The sequence below is a fragment of the Hyposmocoma kahamanoa genome, unplaced genomic scaffold, assembly GCF_003589595.1.
Source record: "Hyposmocoma kahamanoa isolate Upper Pololo Valley unplaced genomic scaffold, ASM358959v1 175, whole genome shotgun sequence".
In the NCBI taxonomy this organism is placed as follows: Eukaryota; Metazoa; Arthropoda; class Insecta; order Lepidoptera; family Cosmopterigidae; genus Hyposmocoma; species Hyposmocoma kahamanoa.
Window position 1 is genome coordinate 1,275,677 of NW_020653685.1, and position 19,298 is coordinate 1,294,974.

The 19,298-nt window shown below is 37.5% G+C and overlaps 1 protein-coding gene across 30 annotated transcripts; it reads left to right on the forward strand.

Moving 5' to 3' along the window:
* The first annotated feature begins 3,290 nt into the window (after positions 1–3,290).
* Positions 3,291–17,879, forward strand: LOC113225796 (RNA polymerase II degradation factor 1-like). Of its 30 annotated transcripts, none has more exons than XM_026458232.1 (11): positions 3,291–3,369; positions 3,765–3,823; positions 4,822–4,905; positions 5,130–5,252; positions 9,649–9,739; positions 9,823–9,944; positions 10,165–10,276; positions 12,075–12,167; positions 16,727–16,947; positions 17,020–17,260; positions 17,341–17,879. In XM_026458232.1, the coding sequence occupies exons 4-11, from the start codon at positions 5,226–5,228 to the stop codon at positions 17,457–17,459; spliced, it is 1,026 nt and encodes a 341-aa protein (XP_026314017.1). In that variant the 5' UTR covers positions 3,291–3,369; positions 3,765–3,823; positions 4,822–4,905; positions 5,130–5,225; the 3' UTR covers positions 17,460–17,879. The 30 variants fall into 30 exon arrangements, with proteins under 30 accessions (XP_026314017.1, XP_026314007.1, XP_026314003.1 ...); XM_026458222.1 differs by having other exon boundaries at positions 5,145–5,252; XM_026458231.1 differs by having other exon boundaries at positions 3,293–3,374.
* The last annotated feature ends 1,419 nt before the right edge of the window (positions 17,880–19,298 follow it).

The following is a 19,298-nucleotide window of genomic DNA, read 5'->3' on the forward strand; positions in this document are numbered from 1 at the left end:
CTAAACTAATCCAAAAACCGCGACAAAATGTCCGGAGTTTTCCGGCTTTTCGTGGTCAGCGTTGCAGCCAATGATAAGCATGGCCGCAGCTAATCTATACAAATGTAGTGATGTGTATAGAAATAATAGGGGTTAAAGTATGAAATTGCCGATTTGTACTGAAAATCTAAATTGTTTATTTTTTTTAATTTTTAACAAATTTATTTAATCAAAATAGTTGCCATTATTATCTATACATTGCTGCCATCTAATGGGAAGGTTATTAATGCCTTTGCGATAGAACTCCGACGATCTAGACTGCACAAACTGTGTGAAAGCATTTTGTACTGCCTCCTGGGAAGAAAACTTCTTGTCACGTAGATAATTGTCCAAATCACGAAAAAAATGGTAGTCCGTTGGAGCAAGGTCTGGTGAATACGGAGGATGACGAATGGTTTCTAACTGCAGTTCCTGAAGGGTCAAAATGGTTTCTCGTGCTGTGTGAGGTCTCGCGTTGTCGTGGAGCAATAATGGTGAAGATCGATTCATGAGTCGGGGCTGTTTTACTGCTAGTTTTGTCAACATGGTTCGGAGTTCGGCACAATAGACATCTGCCGTTATTGCTTGACCAGATCGGAGAAAACTATAGTGAATAACACCATGCTGAGACCACCAAACAGTTACCATTACCTTTTTATTGGTAAGTTTTGCTTTAGGACACTGTTGTGGCATTTGACCTGGGGTCAGCCATTGCATTTTTCTTTTCCGGTTATCATAAAGAATCCACTTTTCATCACATGTTACAATTCGATCCAATATTCCTTCATTTCTGTACCGGTTCAACAAGGCAACACAAGTTTCAACACGCGTTTCTTTCTGCAGATCAGTCAAATCATGAGGCACCCATTTTTCGTATTTTTTTATTTTATTGATTTGACGCAAGTGAGTCAATATTGTGGGTAAGGCAACGTTAAACCATGCCGCTAATTCCTGGGTAGTTTGACTAGGATCGGCTTCCACTATCTCTCTTAATTCATCGTTATTCACCTGTGTGGGCGGTCTTCCTCGTGCCTCGTTCTTTAAGTCGAAATTTCCATCACGAAAGCGTTTAAACCAAAATCGCACGGTGCGTTCATTAGTAGACCCCTCTCCAAACGCAGCATTGATATTGCGGGCTGTTTCAGCCGCGTTAGTTCCGCGTCGGAACTCGTATTCAAAAATCACTCGAATTTTCGCAGTATCCATCTTTCTTGTCTAAATTGAATAACAAAAACAATTGAAAGTCGATATTCAAATGTTTCAAATTAAAAAAAAAAAAAAATCACAGAAACCATTTGAAAAAAGTTTCATTCGAAAACCTCAAACCATGAAGATTCTATGAAAATTCAAAGAACCTATTGCAATAAAACGGCAATTTCATACTTTAACCCCTAATATTAAAAAAACTAAAACATTTAATTGAAATTATAAAGTCGTTGCAGTATTGCTTGATTTTGTTTGCCACAATCTAAAGGCCCAAAAATTATCCATATTCAGCTTCTACTGGAAATAACAAAATGCACCATATTTAGCTTCTAGTGAAAACTACTTTAACACAAGAGTGATGGAGTAGTCTTAATGTCAATATTAATTAGTTTTATAGTATTATGTTGAATTTTATACGAATTCACTTCAAGTAATAAGAGTTGTGCAGATATATATGTACACACAAATATTATAAATGAGATGCTGTAAGAAATGTATCGATGTTTCGAATTTTCTAGATTCCAACTAAACGTAAACTCAAAGTTTCATAATCTAGAAAACCGATTTATAACAAAACCGTTATACTTTCAGAGGATTTTGGTTACTTATTACAAAGAAAAGATTAAGTTAGTTTGTTTTGTAATTTTCCTAAAATAATCTAAAAAAATATATTTGGGATTACAAAAATTCGAGCAAACATCATTTGCGGCAAATTTTTTTTTTTTTGGGACTTCTGTTTGATAACTCTAAACAGTAAAACGAATAAAACAATATTTTGTTAGTTATTTATGACTAACGTTTAATAAAAAGTCATTTTAAAAATAACATTAAATAACATTAACATTAAATCAACTCTATAGTTTCTTTGTTCTAAATCTAAATATTTGAACCGCTCGCGGTGCGAAAATTGAAATTGACGGAACGGGTTTCTTTCTATATTTTGCGTCTTGTGTGTGTGGATAAGGACAGTTAGCTATTTGGGTATTTTGATAACTTTTGTAATTTATGTGTATTGCATGTAAGTATGTACTCGTATATGTAATTTTTCTTTTTCTTTTTTCTTACAGTACAGCATGATTTATGATGATTTATATTAAAACGATTACAATTTATTTACATTATTGTAATTTATTACACTATTATTTAACATATATAATACGACGGAGAAATCAATCTGAATAAACTTCGTTACATAACCTATCGACAAAAATCGGAGCTAAAAAGCACGTTCGCTTGTCTATAACGAAAAAACAGCGTTCATGAAGTACTGCATTTTTGTCCATAGTTGCATGTTAGTCAATAGGGAACTTCATAGGCATGCCTATGTCAAAATGTTCGAATGTTTTCATATATTTTCTATGTAATCGATAAATTTAATCAATGTGATCATTGTGAAAAAAATCTGTTAAAATAGAAAACTAGTAATAATTAATGTAAAAAATAGACGTATAAATGGAATGTAATTCCATCCTTGACTAGACTGGATGTAGCAGACATTTTTTGCAAGTTTGTATGTTGCAAGACGACATATTTCATGGAGCACTTGACGCGGTCAATTCGATAATGCAAAGGAAAAAACATCGATTTGAAAGTAGTGTTTATTGTGCCATGGTTGTTTTGTGCTTGTACCTTGACAGTGGGGATTGCTTATCAATGATGCCTCCAGTTCTATATGCTCTAAGGATCGCGCGCTCAACACGCACCGACTGATCATCAACATGCTACTTCACATGCGTCGTCCTGTGCGCGATGCGCGCACCGGACGACGCTCAGTGGGTAAGCCCCCCACCAGGTGGACCGACGATCTGGTGGAGGTCGCGGGAAGCCGATGGATGCGGGCCGATCGTTGTGGAGATCGTTGGGGGAGGCCTATGCCCAGCAATGGGCGTCGTATGCCTGAATGATGATGTATAAAAATGCTTTTGCTTTGGAACTTATCAGCGTACACCGGTATAGATATCTTTTTTCCACCATATCGGGGAGTATGCGTTCTATTTCTATCAGTGAGTCAAGTGTAGCTCTTTAAATAAAATGGTCCGAGCGTACGCGTACATAAGTGAAAACCCGGCTTTATCTATCTCTGGCAAGTGGCAACACCGGCAGAGACGAAGCGTCAGCCATTTTCGTGGGCTTGCGTACTAAACAGTTAAGTAAGTAAACGTAAACGGTTAATTTACCTGCTAGTTTTATTAATTCTTTGTGATTTACTATTACCAATGGCTTATAATAAATGTAAGTATTAAAAGACGCTAACTATCAGAGTTTACTGCACTTACTTTTCCCAATTTCTTTGTATATACACAGTAGCTTTGTATTAATTTTAAGGTTTTATATAATTTCCATTATTTGTGTTTATTGTGGCGGTAATTTATCTTTAATGTTATATTTATATTAATGTGAATACTAATAATTTTAGTACAATACTTCCTATTACCTCCTATTATAGTCTACGCCATGAGTATTGATTTCTCGATGTTGCCGTCGCCGGGCGTCATCGCATCTACAACCTAATACTTACGCTTGACTGTGATTTTGTGCAGATAACACACGGAACTCGGGCCGCTATAACACGCCCGGCCAGTTCGTGTCAGCGGGAGAGGTAAATTACTTCTGTTACATTGACAAATTATGGGTTGCACTTATAGGATTTATATAAATATTGTTTTTATTTATGTCAAAGTGAAATATCGTTATTTCATAATTATGTTAGTAAATTGCAGCTGAATCATCATATTAATATTTTAATATTGATTTCTTAAAAGTGGGTTAATAGATGTAGAAATGAGAAGAAACATTAATAATAAACGATCTGTTATCACAGCAATGTGTCGAGCCCCAAGAGCCCTGGTACCGGCCTTATAAAGTCAGGAGCTACCCTCTGACTGAGCGCGCCTTGACGTCTGTCAGCCGGCATTGTCCGCGACAGTGGTGCGGCTACGCGCTCGGTGGTCTCGTGCAATGTCTGGCTCCCACCAATGGCGTTGCTTACTGCATTACTTGTAGAAATTTTTAAGTTGTGCCTGTGGTGAGACCTTTCCGAGATGCAGGCGTGACCTCTCAGAGGGTAGCTGCGAGGGTTGAGAATGCATTATGGTCACGAGGCCAATGGCTTCGTGCTCATACGGGGTTCTCTAGACTTAAGTAGAAAGTAAGCTGCTCTGGATTCCTAGCATGTGATGGCCCTCTGAGATTGCAACTGGAGTAGTTAGTGCCTTGAATCCTGCATTTGCATCAAAGAACACACTATTTGTCTAACATGGAGACCTAGTATTCTGAATCAAAATTTAATCAAGACAAGCCATTCTGGAGACTGGTGCAATCTCACTGAGTACGAGACATGTGAGGAATGTGGATGTTGATGGGTGATGTGACCCACCTTCACTGAGAATGTGTGATTCCTGTCATTTACACTCCCTAATTTAGTTTATACTTGGTGCTGAGTTTTGATTTTTTATGATTTTCCTTCATTTGAGTTGTCATTACCACTTGGTGGTTTAAATCCTCCTATTACCCAATGTTCCCCCATTGTGTCCTGACGCGTGTGGCAGAGTGATTGAGTGTGAGGTGTGGCACATGCCCACGGGCTGACTTACCCAGCTGGTGCCGGGCGTCGGGGCTGCGGGGTCGGCAGCAGGGCCTCTCTGCGCGCCTCTCCCGCCCGCCAGTACGACCGCAGTTAACGTAAGTACTTGTGTAGTAAAGCGTGCTTCGTACCAATGTTAGTTGCTCGGCCATCAGGTTTTATTTCCTTGTAAAAGAAAATATAGTTGTTAAACTATGTTTCATTAACTAGTTGTTATGACGAACCCTCAGTTAATATGGCAATTATTACTTGGTAACATCTGAAAGTAATACTGTTTTCTGTGGATAAAACTTGTTACAACACTTTGTGGTTTTGGTGACAGCAACAGCAGCAGCAGCAGCAGCAGCAGCAGCAGCAGCAGCAGCAGCAGCAGCCACTGTTCAACTCTAATCCGCCCCCGCCCATTCGCAAAACCAACATGCAGCAGAACCTGCAGACCATACAGGTTAGAGACACTACAATTGACTATAATGTTATTATTAGGACAATTACCGTTACATTCTTTATTAAACAGTCTTGTACACCATGGCTCTTTAGCTGTAATAAAGTTAAAAAATAAGGCGCCGCGCAAACGTGTGTCTGGTGTTGGATAGAAGCAACCGGCAACTAGAAACGAATATTCTATTTTCATACAAATTATGGTTGCAGCAACCAGGGCCAGTGTCCGACTGCCGCAATCAGCGACTGTCCGGTTGCCTCAACCGGTGACTCGATTTCATATCAATTGTATGAAAATATGAAAATAGTTGCTGGTTGCTTATATCTAACATAAGACACCTAAGTGCCTAAGCGTTCAAATATCAATACTTAAATACTTTGTTGTTTCAAACACCCTACCTACTTAGAATTAGTCTAAAAATATTCCTTAACACGTTAACTACCACATAGGATAAGAGTGACCGAAAGTGAATGTTATGTGACATCTTACCATTTGTGAATATTTGAAATTAGTATATGGGAAAACAGAATTATATGTATAAAACATAGCCGAAAGTGAATGTTCCGTTTGGGCCGCGTCGGACAATAGTCACCGATGTGATACATATCAGTTTGACTTACGCTTTTGCGCTGCTGTCTCGTTTCCACTAATAACCAATAATAACCATAAAGTGACCCGCGCTATCCTTCCGTGACCGTCAGGATGGCTGGTCGCCTGTGGCATATGGCACTGAGTGTATATTCAAGAATTGCTGCCTATTTGCTACCTTTTCTAAATAATTGCTTTGTAGTTTTGCTACCTTTGTCTATGAAGTGCCTGATTAAATTAAAAAAGCAATATATATAATTTTTAGTGCTCTATTGCCATAATACAAAGGGCAGGCGTTGGCACTTCTTCGTAAAATTTTCAATCGTTTATATTTTTTTAACTAATGTGAAATAGGATGGTATACCTTTAATTCGTGAAAGTAGCAAATACTTCTGTAACATCTGCTCCCTTCATGCTGAACAAAGTGGCAACCAGCCATCCTGATATCAGTCAATTATTTTTTTAAATTTCTCAGAATATATCAAGGTAGTAATTATTTAGAAAAGGTAGCAAATAGTACCAAATAGGTAGCAATTCTTAAATATACACTCAGTGCCAGACATTCGTGTTGTAAAAATAAAGTGTCATCTTACCTTTTGTGAATATTTGAAATGCTATATGGGAAAACAGAATTATATGTATAAAACATCGGCATAATTTGTCGATGTTGAATATTAAAACACTTCCGGCTTAAGTGTGGCTTCCGGGATAAACTGAACAGAAGCTTACAACTTTTTTGTCCTGTTGCCATTTTTCTTATAACAACCAAGATAGTTTCTTCGTGACTGTTTGGCCTTTCTTATTTTTGATGAAAGCTAATATTTCAGGCGCGACGGCCGTAATGTGGTACGCTGATTCCCCGAAAGATTGTGGGATTTATCAGAGTAAATATAGGCGGATGTCCGTCAGCGTGACTTGCGTGGCGCCAATAAAATAATTATTCCGTTTAGGCCACGCCGGATTCATGTAACCGCTACGTATTAAATAAACAATTATATACGAGCTAGAAGTATGTAAATATAAGCCTATTTATTTACTAATATTTCGCTTTACAATAGGATGTACACAAAATCCCGAGACATCATTTCTGGTGACTTTTTTAGATTCTGTTTGGCAGATGACGTGTTAAGTTTATATCAACTTCGTGTGCCGTTGTACTGAACGAATATATATTATTATTATACAAAACGTAGGCAGATGGAGCATACGCAACAAGCGATGTGAAGCCGCTTTTCATTTATTGTGTGCGTGACAACAAGGAGGAGCGCTGTAGGTGCTGCGAAAATACTTTCTATAATACTAATGTTACATACTGGAAATGTTATTTTGCAATATGGTACTTAAGTGGTATTAGGATATCAGACAAATTATACGCAATATAAGTTAATATGTAATTGTTATTATTTGATTTACATCACACAAAGGAAAAAAAATTAACTAAGATATTTCAAAATTGAAAAACTTTGACAAGTCAAAATATTTAATACAGTCACAGTTACACAATATCTTAATAACTTTTGTTTTGTACACGTTTTTTATAATACTATTGTTTCGCGTCTATACATCGACTATTCGTTTCTGATTTTGATTAATGTAGTGCAATCGCACCATCATATACTATTCTTTTTTTTTTTGTTAAATTAACTTTGTAATCAAGCATTGACAATCATCTTCTGATTAGACAAAAATTGTTTGGTTCCATTGGGAATTCTTTAGAACCAGTGAAGTTATGTAATACATTATAATATTTTATTTATTTTATTGACACGTTTTCTTTTAAAATCATTCTGTTTATGACATGTGCAAACACAATGAAAGTTTTCTGAATCTATAGGGCTACATTTTCTTTTGTGTACATAATGGCTATTGGACATTGGTTTGACAATAATTTAGGTAAATCTGAGTTACCTAAAAACAATTTTGGACCGCTGTAAATGGACCAGCCTGTATGTATGTATATGCATGCATTATTTAATGTCTATATAAAAGTATAAATTAATCGATGCTCCTGTCACCCACGCACCGTTATCTAATTTAATGTTACCTAATTTAAGGAAACTCATTTCGATATAAACTGGCAACACATACGAGTTTATGTCAAGGTTTTGTGTACAGAGTGAATCTCAAAAAATCGACTCATCCGTAGAACAAAGATGTACACAACTACTTGTTCTCAGGACATGTACATTTCGTTTGTTCTTCTTCGCTGTGGACGTCAGATCGACTGATGTTCGATTATGTTTCCGAAATGTAATAATATAAAAATTCTGAAAACACCATTACATAGGCCTTAGTTTGAGTAACGAATTTAAACTTTTTTCGCTGTGTAATCACATCGGACTCTGTTCTTCGGATGAGTCGAAATATTGGGTAAATAAATTACAAAATAGTTAAATAATCAATAGTTCCCTGTGACTTTTCACATCCGTCCTCTTATTTTTTGTTTTTGGGAACAACTTTTACAATGTTTAAAGAGACAAAATGGCATTTTTAAACATAAAATAACTAATTCGTGACGTGCAAACACTTGCGACGCTGCGCTTAGTACTGACGCGAGTTTGTATTCGCTTTTGAATTTTTATTAGCTTTGGTGGCTTCACTTTCGTGTCACCGCGCTCCAACTGCCTATGTTTTGTAATCTGAGATTATTATAGTTCAAAACAAAATTGAGTCTTTATTTGCTTGGTAATAAGTTTGAATTTGACAAAGTTTATTTAGATTTCAAAATAAAATTGTGTCAAGACTACTTTGCGTGCATTTACACCAGGTCGCCCTCGCTTGCCAACCGAAGGCCGCGAGCTACCCGGTGTAAGTACTGAGTCGTCTGACCGAATTGACTAGGAGTAAATGCTATGGGCGACTCGGCCGCCTTCGGCCAGCAACGGCCGCTCGAACAGGTTTCAACGTGGGGATTGGAATAATGCGGGATTGTAACATGTTACCATGTATTAATTTATCAAAAGCTGATACGTCGATAGTTTGATAGTTAGTATTAAGAAATATCGATTGTGATATTTTTTTGTGCAACATCGTACATTACTCGTTTGTATAGAAACCCTATACATGTGTGCGATGTGTTTCCATATTTATAGTAAGCAGTCATTTGCTTTTTTTTAATTATTGCTGGCCATGGAAACAAAGTCCTTCAGCCGAAAACATAAACGTTCAATTATGTTTCTGTAAATATGGCCACCACAAAGAGGATAGGCAATTTGAGGCGGCGTGCTTGGATTGACTCGGGATTCCTTAGAACGGGCCGATACGGGTATTTTAGTTCGAGATTCGTACACTTTCGCGTTTTAATCTTCGATTAAGGCACAATAGCACTATCCTATTCCACTTTAAACTAGATTTCACAAATAATTGAAAGTCAAAATAAAAACGACACCTTTCCCTCCAAAAGGCCCAGAGCGAATCTCGCAGTCATTTGCTTTTTGTGTGTGTTGCCATTTGTAAAGATGTGGCAATGACCAATTTTTTTTATTTTGTATTTAATTTTGTTAATTTAATTTGCAATTTGTGGGGATATCATCGTGACGACGAGGCGACTGCTTTGCCTTCGTCAAGCCGTATTCACTTGCCGATGTAAAAATCTCTCGGTATAAATAGCGTGTGGACTGCGTCTCTTTCGGCTGGGTTATGAGCCTTCAGCTCGCCCTTTTCTCCGGTGGCGCAGTCAAGGCTATCAGCGGCCAACTGCAAAATATCCTTTAAAAAAAAAATCTCTTTCGCCAAGACGGAATAATCTGCCGAAGGCGGTAGACGGCCTGGTGCGAATGCGCCCTTATAGGCTGTTATATCTACTGAATTGCAGACGCAAGACATCGATATGAAGGAAGAATACAAATCGGACAACTCCGAGAGCTCCACGCGCCCGCCATGGATGAAAAACAAGTTGCAAGGAGGTAAGATTGTCGACTGCGACCCGTCGCGTGTCTAAAGCGTCTATACAGCTGAGGCTGACGGGTGGCGTGTTGACTGATTGCAGTGAAGAAAGTTAGCAATAAAGAGCGGCGGCGGCGACAGAACGAGAACCTGAGGCGGCTGCTCACGCCCAAGAATGCGCTCATGGTGCTCAACGAGATGCTGCCCAACGAGCAGCTCGCCAACGTGAGTACAATCCACACCCGCAGGCAAGCTTGTTTACACCACCGTCTGATGTAATCGTTTTGGTAATAGTGAAGGTATACGATGTTGCAGTGCTAACGAGACGTGCCAGTGATGTGCTGTCGCATCCATAGGCTGCAGTCGTGATCGGATTAAATCGTTATTTTGCAAAATAAAAGCTTCGCTAAACTGGTTAGCTTTATATCGTTTTATTTTTTCAAAGAATAACGCTGTTCTGCAGCAATTCAAAGTGGAGCCAGCCAACCCGTATTACAGCAAGCAGCATAGCTTCTGCGCCGACCTCACTGTCGCTGGGAACTCTTACAAGGGCTACGGTGAGTTTTAGTGAAATTTATTTTCTTATGTGAGGTTGAAACGATGTTTTTGCGTTTTTTAAGAGCTAGGCTCATTTCGGTACAGCTAATCAACATATCGTGAATAATAAAATGAGTCGGGGTCTAAAACAGTTCGTTATAAAAATGGAATCGTTAAAATTCGCGCCATGAGCTATATATAATATTTAAAATTGATTCGCGTTTGAACCGCTAACTCGCGTAAGGATGGACAATTAGTTGGTGTAGTGAGTATCGGACGCCAGAGTACCTCTGCCGCAAACTTGGTTGGTCTCGGAGCTGTTTCAAGTTCCAGGCTATCGTTCCTGCTCACCGCATAATATCTTTCAGAGACAGTTTCAGATTCGCGTCACTTTGGAAAGTTCTAGTAGGAGTGCTTTTAAACGCAAGCTTAAAGATTTCCTGTTGGAAAACCAAAACGAATGTTTTTAACATTTTTCAGCATTGTACTATTTATTATACATATTGTTGAAACATTAACTTTTTTATATGTTGCGTGCACTACTTGGAAGTACTTATACTACACAATACAAGCACACCCACACACACACACACACACACATATATATATATATATATATATATGTGTGTGTGTGGGTGTGTAAACTAAAATATAACATATATATATATATGTTATATTTTAGTGTGCTTGCATGTGTTGAACCGTGACCTCACTTAGGGTCTTAAATGCAAATCAGTGCTGGAAACGCATCGCGTTTTCTTTACAAACACTGAGCTAGTGATCTTTCTGTTACCGTTGCTGGTACCACACGAAGTATCTTTATATTTTGTGTCCTTATTTTTATGAATAATCTGTCGTTTTGTAATTATTCACCTCTCACGTTTCAATTTTTAGATTATGGGTCTTTAATTTTTTTTCTTTTCTTTATTTTGTGGTGTCAGTGGTGGTAGTCATATAACTATATTTTCTTTCTTCAATGCTAAAAATGGTTACCAAGTATATTTGATGATTTTCGTTTGGATGTGAATACCAGAGTCATGCCAAAAGAAATTAGATTCTCAAAAATTATAAAATATGCTCAAAATTCTTTATTATAGGTACCTATCGACTTTTTCCAAGTACTCACCATGGACACGTCTATACTTTTCCATTCGCCTAAATCACTTGGAAAATACCGATGACTACTTTTCTTTAGACGTCTCAAAGTTATATGTAGCCAAGGCATCTTCTTCGTTTCGTTGGAGTTCGCTCATCATTAAAGCACCGAACCGTGGACTGTCGCTTTTTTTCAAGATCATAGTTATACAACTATGTTACGTCACCTGTCAGTATATTATAAACGTTTTTTTCTCTCTCCGGCATTGACTTTTTAATTGTAAGTCAATGCTCTCCGGTGTCAAATTTATCTGTCATAAAAATCCACGCGACATTCTCTCTGCTCATCGTAGTTTGTGCGGCACCCATTTCGAACAACGCATATGGAGAGAAAAGTTGTCCGTGAATAATAGTTTGCAATGCTGCCGATTTAATGCCCAGTTCTCGCTCAAGGTTTACATGTGAAATTCGTCTGTTTCACGAGTAGTTTGAACGTTTTATTCAGTAACCGCGGTTGGCGGCCGATCTTCGCCTCATCTTCAAACCTTCCCCGTCCTCTTTTAAATTCAGCAAACCAATTGCAAACAGTAGCTGTGAACAATTCACCAAAGTTGTTCAAATTTACCAATATCAAACAAACGAGGAAAGAGTATCTAATTTCTTTTGGTGTTATCCTAATGATGATTTCTATTTTGTTAATAGCTTGTTCTGACTAAATTGCAGGCGAGAACAAACTGACGGCACGCAATGCGGCCGCCGAGCAGGCGATCCGCGATCTCATTATTAAGAAGATGAACAAAGTACTCAGCGGCGATGGTAAGCATATCAAATAGTCACTACTTTTAATTTTTAATTGATTAATGGTTTTCTTTTATTTATTTTAATTTTAGTAATTCCTGTGCTGTGTTGTCTTCGTTACAAACTAATATTTGTAATTGGATGTTGGACACCAAGAGTCTCATTGCACAGGTCTTACTTAGTTTGTGCTTCTGGCTCCCAACCTTTTGCTGATGTTGCAACGGATATTCGGCTTATTCGGCCTGTATTTTGCTACTCGGCCGAATACTAATAATTTAGTATTCTAAACACTAATGCTTAATGCTGAATACACGTTGTAAGTTCGCGAAAGTGCAATTTTTTGCTTCTTTATCTAAAAAATCAAAGAAAATGTAACTTGACATAGTAATTGTGTTAGGCATATTTTTAAATGATCTCAATAAATTTGCAAAAGCAGCAGGCAGAAATGTAAACGGTCATCTTTTTTAACGATTGACCCTTTTTCTCCGAGACATAAACTAAATGAAATCAATAGATAATTTAATGTTTAGAGGTTGCAAAAATGTTTGATTTGTGTAAATTAACTTTGATAGTTTCATGTTTCGCTTCAACATTAAGATAAATTATAAGCATTAAAAAATAAAATTTGATACTTGTTTTTAAAACTAAGTTAATGTTGATTATATTTGTATACTAATATTATATTAATTATAATATAATTTGACCGGAAAACATGTTCGGAAACGCAAGCAATTTGGCTACTGGCTGGCTGCTTTTTTATATACTATACTAACCTAACCTAACCTTCTGAATGTAGGGAGGGCGCAACTAATCGACTAAGGTTTGTTAGGAGATCAATAGCAAAATATACCTGTACTGGTTATAAATGTCATCAATTGTTAAAAGAAAAAAAAACTATATAAAAAATATAAATTTAGTATGCTTAAACATGATAATAGTGTTAACTTGAATGAAGTTCATTTACAATTTATCCGTGGATCAACTAATATAGACGGAACAATAATAGAATATGTATATATCAATAACTGCCTCCGTGGCCGAACGGTTACCATGCCGGACTGCCACGTAGAGGTCCCAGGTTCGATTCCCGGGCCGGGAGAAATATTTGTATGGCCTACAATTATTTTTCTCGTGAGTTTGGGTGTAATTTGTGGTTGTCTATATGTGTCCATGGCACCCGCGACACAGGGTTTCCCTAGTGCGGGGCTATGTTGAGGGTGTGCGTTATAAAAAAAAAAATCAATGATAAAAAAATATCGTTTATTTAAACAAGGGCACATTTACAATAGATCAATTATATCTTTGAGGATCTTATAATATTATCCCATTTTTTTAAGAGTTCCAAAAAAGATACGTGTCAAATGAACACTACTTATTTATTATGTAGTTTGCTCATAACCTCAATAAGCGCTAACAAAATCAGCCATTTACGCTTAATATTTAGCAAACCAAAATTAAATTGAGTTTTTGAAATCACTACGTGACTATACTCAACAATTACCTTCTTCATTGCGTCATAAAGAACAGTGGTTAAATTGTTAAAGGATATCTTTACCGGCTTCAAATGTCATAATTACAAGTTTTAATAATAAAAATTCGATAGATTTTTCCAATTGTACTAAAGGCCTGTCTAAATCGGGAAATTAAATCTGATTTACATGAAACTCAAATGACTAATTAATTTGTATGCATATGTAACCGGACTGATATCTACAACAACCAGGTTCTTAACGTTGAGCGACATCTATCCGACAAAAAAGAGATTTTCAATACCTACGTTTAGTTCACGTAATATCAAATATATTGATTCGACCGATTTGCACTACACGCACACAACTATTTTGTTACAAAAATAAAGTATACAATTCCTTCTACAAATATGTCAAACGAGAAAGTGGTAAAACCGATGCAAAAAATTCCGATATCAGGGGTAGATGGCATCTTCCCCAAGAAAATAAGTTGTGCCTGAGTTATCTGGGCATGGTATGTATTAATTCAGTTTTTTTGTGTTAAGGCTTAAGTTCATGCATTTTGACCATGCCTTAAAAAACATATGTCCTCTGAACTTTCGTTACGTCATAAACCTTCGGCATCATTCAGCGTCTAGGCTCTGGTCAAGGCTTGTGTAGTTTATTTTGGTTTATAAATACACCGAATATATTTTATTCAGTTATCTAAAATATAACCTCCAAAACTTAAAAATGGAACATCTTGAATTCCAGACTTCTCAGAATAGTGAACCCAAATTCAAATTTGTTCAGGAATTTAGAGTCTATATTTTCACATATTTTTCATAAACAGACGCGTAAAATTTACGTCAACAAAAATTGATAAGCGAGTTCGCTATTGTTCTTTAAGTGTGAAGTACCTCTTTTGTTTCATTGCACAACGTTCAAAAATCCTGTCCGAGCGGACTCGTGAGTGAAGCTTAGCAAGTGATGCATTTTCGTAATCCCAACGCAGCGCGAAAATTCCAGTGTGCCAATTTTATATAATTTCGAGAAAAGTAACTTAACCCCCTCATGGACAGTACTGAAATAATACCGCACACCAAAAGTCACATTTTTCTTTATGCCTTAGTGCCCATATTGATTCAACATAGTTATTACGCTTTGTCACTGACGGCTGATCGCGTCATATTCATAGCAGCACTGTAAACTGTTCTTGCAAATGTTTCTACGGCCATGACTGTAGTACAGTGATTTTATTTAATTTATTTCAGCAAAATAAATCTAAATCTGTACATTAAAATACACCGTAAAATAGCGTAACCCTTGCTGTATAAGAACACAAATAAAAGTTATTATGTACTAACTATTCCAAAAGAAACAATTACTAATTAGATTATATTTAAGCAGTAATGAAGGTTATTTATTTACCATTTGAATAATGAAATCACAGTTTGGAAAGTGGTAAGAGAGGTGATTTTGATTACTAATAGTATGTATTGTTTAGTTATTCATCAAATTTAAACGAAAATTAAGTAATTCATTTCACCTAAGTGGTAAAAAATACCTACTTAACTGACCTGATTTTAAGTGTGAAAACACGTTTCATTATTATTTATTATAGAATAGGGTTTCTGCAGTACACATTATTGGTTTATTGAATTACTAAAAAACGATGCATTTAGAGAAAACAACTGTAGGGATTTTTACTGTCAGAAAGTTCCAGCACGAAAACAAACTACATAACCACAAAAGGCAGTCGCTGGCGACGCACTGACATGTACGGTCTTACATCACATCATACAAACACGTCGGTATTCACCGTACTGTCTTGGTGTGAACATATTAAATATGTGTGTGTAACGTCCACAAATGTATATCAAATAAATCATTCAATTTTATCAGTACATTGTTGATACTTCTCTATGGAGAAGCAGTAGGCGGCAACTACAAAGAAAGCACTTTGAATTCGCACGATGAAGCCCGTACTAGTTTTTATAAGATCCATATGTCGAAACGGGATAGCCCGTACTGTCCTTATTCTATATTTTTCATTTTACGGTAAACGCCGTTACTGTTCATGAAAGGGTTAAAGGTCTTTGATTTTTATAGTTGGAAATTACAAAAATGATTTACTGAAAAAAAAACTAAATATTATTAATATGATTGTAATAAGAATACAAAACAGTATTTATGTAGCTTTGCCGGTTTTCCAAAATGCAGCCGTAACTTCAGCAAATCTAAAATTTCCTTAAATGAAATTGAATAATTTATTTCGCTCTAATTAAATCCATATGTACAATTATTACTGGGACTCGTGCCCAATGTATGTAAATGTAGAATGTTCGTAGTAATGTATTGTAATGTAATGTAAAAAATGCAAGGCACCATACTGTCCGAAGGTCTTTATTGTACTAAAAATACACGTAGTTGCTCATAAAATGTAAGCGCGGCAATGCGCGCGATCAGCAACATATTTAGGTTAAATTATGACATACCTAATATACTGCTCCGCTCGTATGATTATAAAATAAGTAAAAAATACATTACAACATTTAATAATTAAATTATAATTGACAAACAAACATACAATTGTAATTAAAATAGATAATATGATTGTAAAATAAAGCAAAACTCATTAGACTTTGAAAAAAAAAATACATTAAATATATACCGAGTTCTTAGGTTTTCGCGATTGTTACACATAGGAAATGAAACTATTTTTCCGTCAACCGTGACCATGGGACCTGTAAAGGGCCCGAATCGTCGGTTTGTATGAAAAAACAAATATACGCGATTTAAATCCGGAAAAATAGTTTCATTTCCTACATTAAATATATGTATATGAAAACAGATCTTTAAAAAATAAATTAAATAAAAATAAAATGAAATTTAGTATGCAAAATAATAAATAGTATACTTAATTTAAACCGCCAACGTGAAGCTGCATCGGGGGGCCTATTTATATAGTCTATTTTGATCGCTACGAAACGGTCAGGTTGTCGCTTAAAACAGTCATATTTGCATAGTTTTAACTATTTTTTGTTAGTAGCATTTAAAACTACTTTTGTAGCGCGGGTTCGTCCGTCCAAATCCTGTGAAATAAACGATTTGATCATTGCGTTGCAGCCGCGACCGCAGCCGCGACCGCCGCCGCGGCCGCGGCCTCGGCCGCAGGGGCGGGCCCGGGCGCCGGCGCGGCCGCGGGGAGCCCCGGCGCGGACGAGAACTCGGAGGAGGAGGCGCTGCCTATGATCCAGCTGGCGTCCTTCGCGCTGCACAAGCTCTTCTCCGAGTGGGAGTACGAGGGCCACAAGGTGCCGCAGCTCAAGCCGTCGTCCGGCAACTCCGTGAGTAGCCAAGCGCCCGGCCGCGGCCGACCCGAAGGGGCCGCAGTGACGTGACGTGTGGCGCATGCGCAGCTGAGCGAGCCCAGCGCCGACGTCGCGGCCCCGCCCCCCGCGCCGGCCGCGCCCAAGGTGAAGCCGCCCAAGACGGCCAAGGACCTGCCGCTGAACGCCGGCGCCATGCACCCCTGCATGCTGCTGACCTTCATGCGGCCGCACCTCGAGTACCGCGAGCTGGCCATCGAGGGCGACCGCCCGCAGAACATGCTGTTCACGCTCGGCGTCGACGTGGACGGCGCCACGTACGTCGGCAAAGGTACCCTCGCGACCCGCGCAGTCGTGACCGCATCGTTCGCCCGCCCGCGAGCGCGGCGGTAACGCAGTGTCGTGTTGCAGCCAGCAACAAGAAGGAGGCGCGCAAGCTGGCGGCCAAGGCGGCGTGCTCGGCGCTGTTCGGCGTGGTCTTCGACGAGCACCCCTCCTCCAACACGCCCGTGCTGGCCAAGACCGAGTGAACCCGCCCCTCTGCTTCGACGTAACTCTGCGTTGTTCATCTCACTATTTGTTAGGTATGTTTTGAAAGAGAGCGCGACCGAGGACGGTCGGCCGCACGATGTCGTGAGCGAAGCGCGTCGGGGCAGCGACATTGTCTATTTATACCTACGATTTAGAAGACGCAATGGAGAGACCGTACGTGACTAGTTACGTTTTCGTCACGACATCGTCGAAATGAAATCATTTTCGTTTAATATTTTTTAACGTAAGGATATCAGTATATACATCTTACTTTTAAGTACCCCGTTTGATTAGGTCTTTACACTTGTCGACGAGCGGATGTGTAGGAGTGTAGACGTAATTTGTTTTTTGTGTATTATGTGTTGTAGTGTAATGAAATAAATAAATAGGAAGTTATGTATAACGACGTTGTAGTTTTTTTTATACTTGCTTTTAATCTGTTAGGTTTTCTGGCAGCGATGTACGGAAGTAATTAAAAAAACGACAAGTACGGACGTAACTATATTTTATTAGATGTTATTACATCTCAAACATTTAATGGAATGTTGTACTCGAACAAATGAGATCGTTACATTGCTTTGCATTACATTAATCACAAAATAGTATACGATTTGAAGTATTACAAAAATTATGGACGAAGGAAGGCGTCATTGGAATCTAAACACGGTCCACACGAACCAAACGATTTTATGGGTACTTTTTTCTACCTAATTTTGATGGCAATTTTTACCATTAAGTGTTTCGAGTATATTGCCGTGGAAATAGTAAATATTTCAAATTAGTACACTGTAATATAAAATAAACATTGTAGTCGTAGACATTTATTTATAACAGATAAGCAATGGTCGGAAAGAGGTGTTCCACATATATAGACACATGTATAAATATAGCTACAAGGAGCAACATAGAGATGTTAAAACCACCAAGTTCTAAAAAGTAATTAATTAATAATTACTTTTTAGAATTCCGGATTTCCGGAAATATTATTGTAGATTTTAAAGTAATTATGATGGTGCCATGTAAAAAAATGCAGTACATGTACAACAGTACAGCACTGACCTTTTAACAAGGCAGAGAATAAAATAGTAACGAGTAAGGTCACTCCGCCCCTCTCTAGCTTTAAATACCGCACCGAACCCCGCATATTGATGGTCACATTGACGAAACGGCAACAAGGCTGTCAGTATATATAGTATCTTCAACAATTTTATACTGTAATTTCAAATTGGCTTTGACAACGTTCAAAGAAAACATAGCTTTTGTTTTCTTTCGTCTTGAGCTGTCACGTCCACGTAAATCTATGAAAAATTCAAAATTTTCCACATTAAATTCAAGCGCTGAAATTGAATATAATAGTGCAGAGTCCGAGTCGGATTAGTCTACCACCACGGACGATGTGGACAAAATAGAAAAAAAAGTTGTTCTCTGCCAAACAAATGCAAAGCTAAATACGTTACGTTACACGCTATATGCAATATTTTATAACATTGAATGTTGACTATGGCGTAACGGACAAAATATAATATAATTTTTAACGTATCTCGCACGACATTTATGAATTGTGACTTGCACTATATATACGGCTCACCAAGGAATTTAGGCCTTTAACGCCTTATGAATAAGCGTCAAAATAACACGAAATTTTTTATTAATTGAAAATAAAAAGTCATACAAAATAATATTATCTCTAAAGTACAAGTTTTATTTATAATAATGATAACCAGTTATAATTTGAGATCACTATCAATTGAATATTTTTGAACTAATCAGACATAATTAGCCTTTTTCTTGAAAATTATTAGTAGGAAATGAACCTATTTTTCCGGATTTAAATTGCG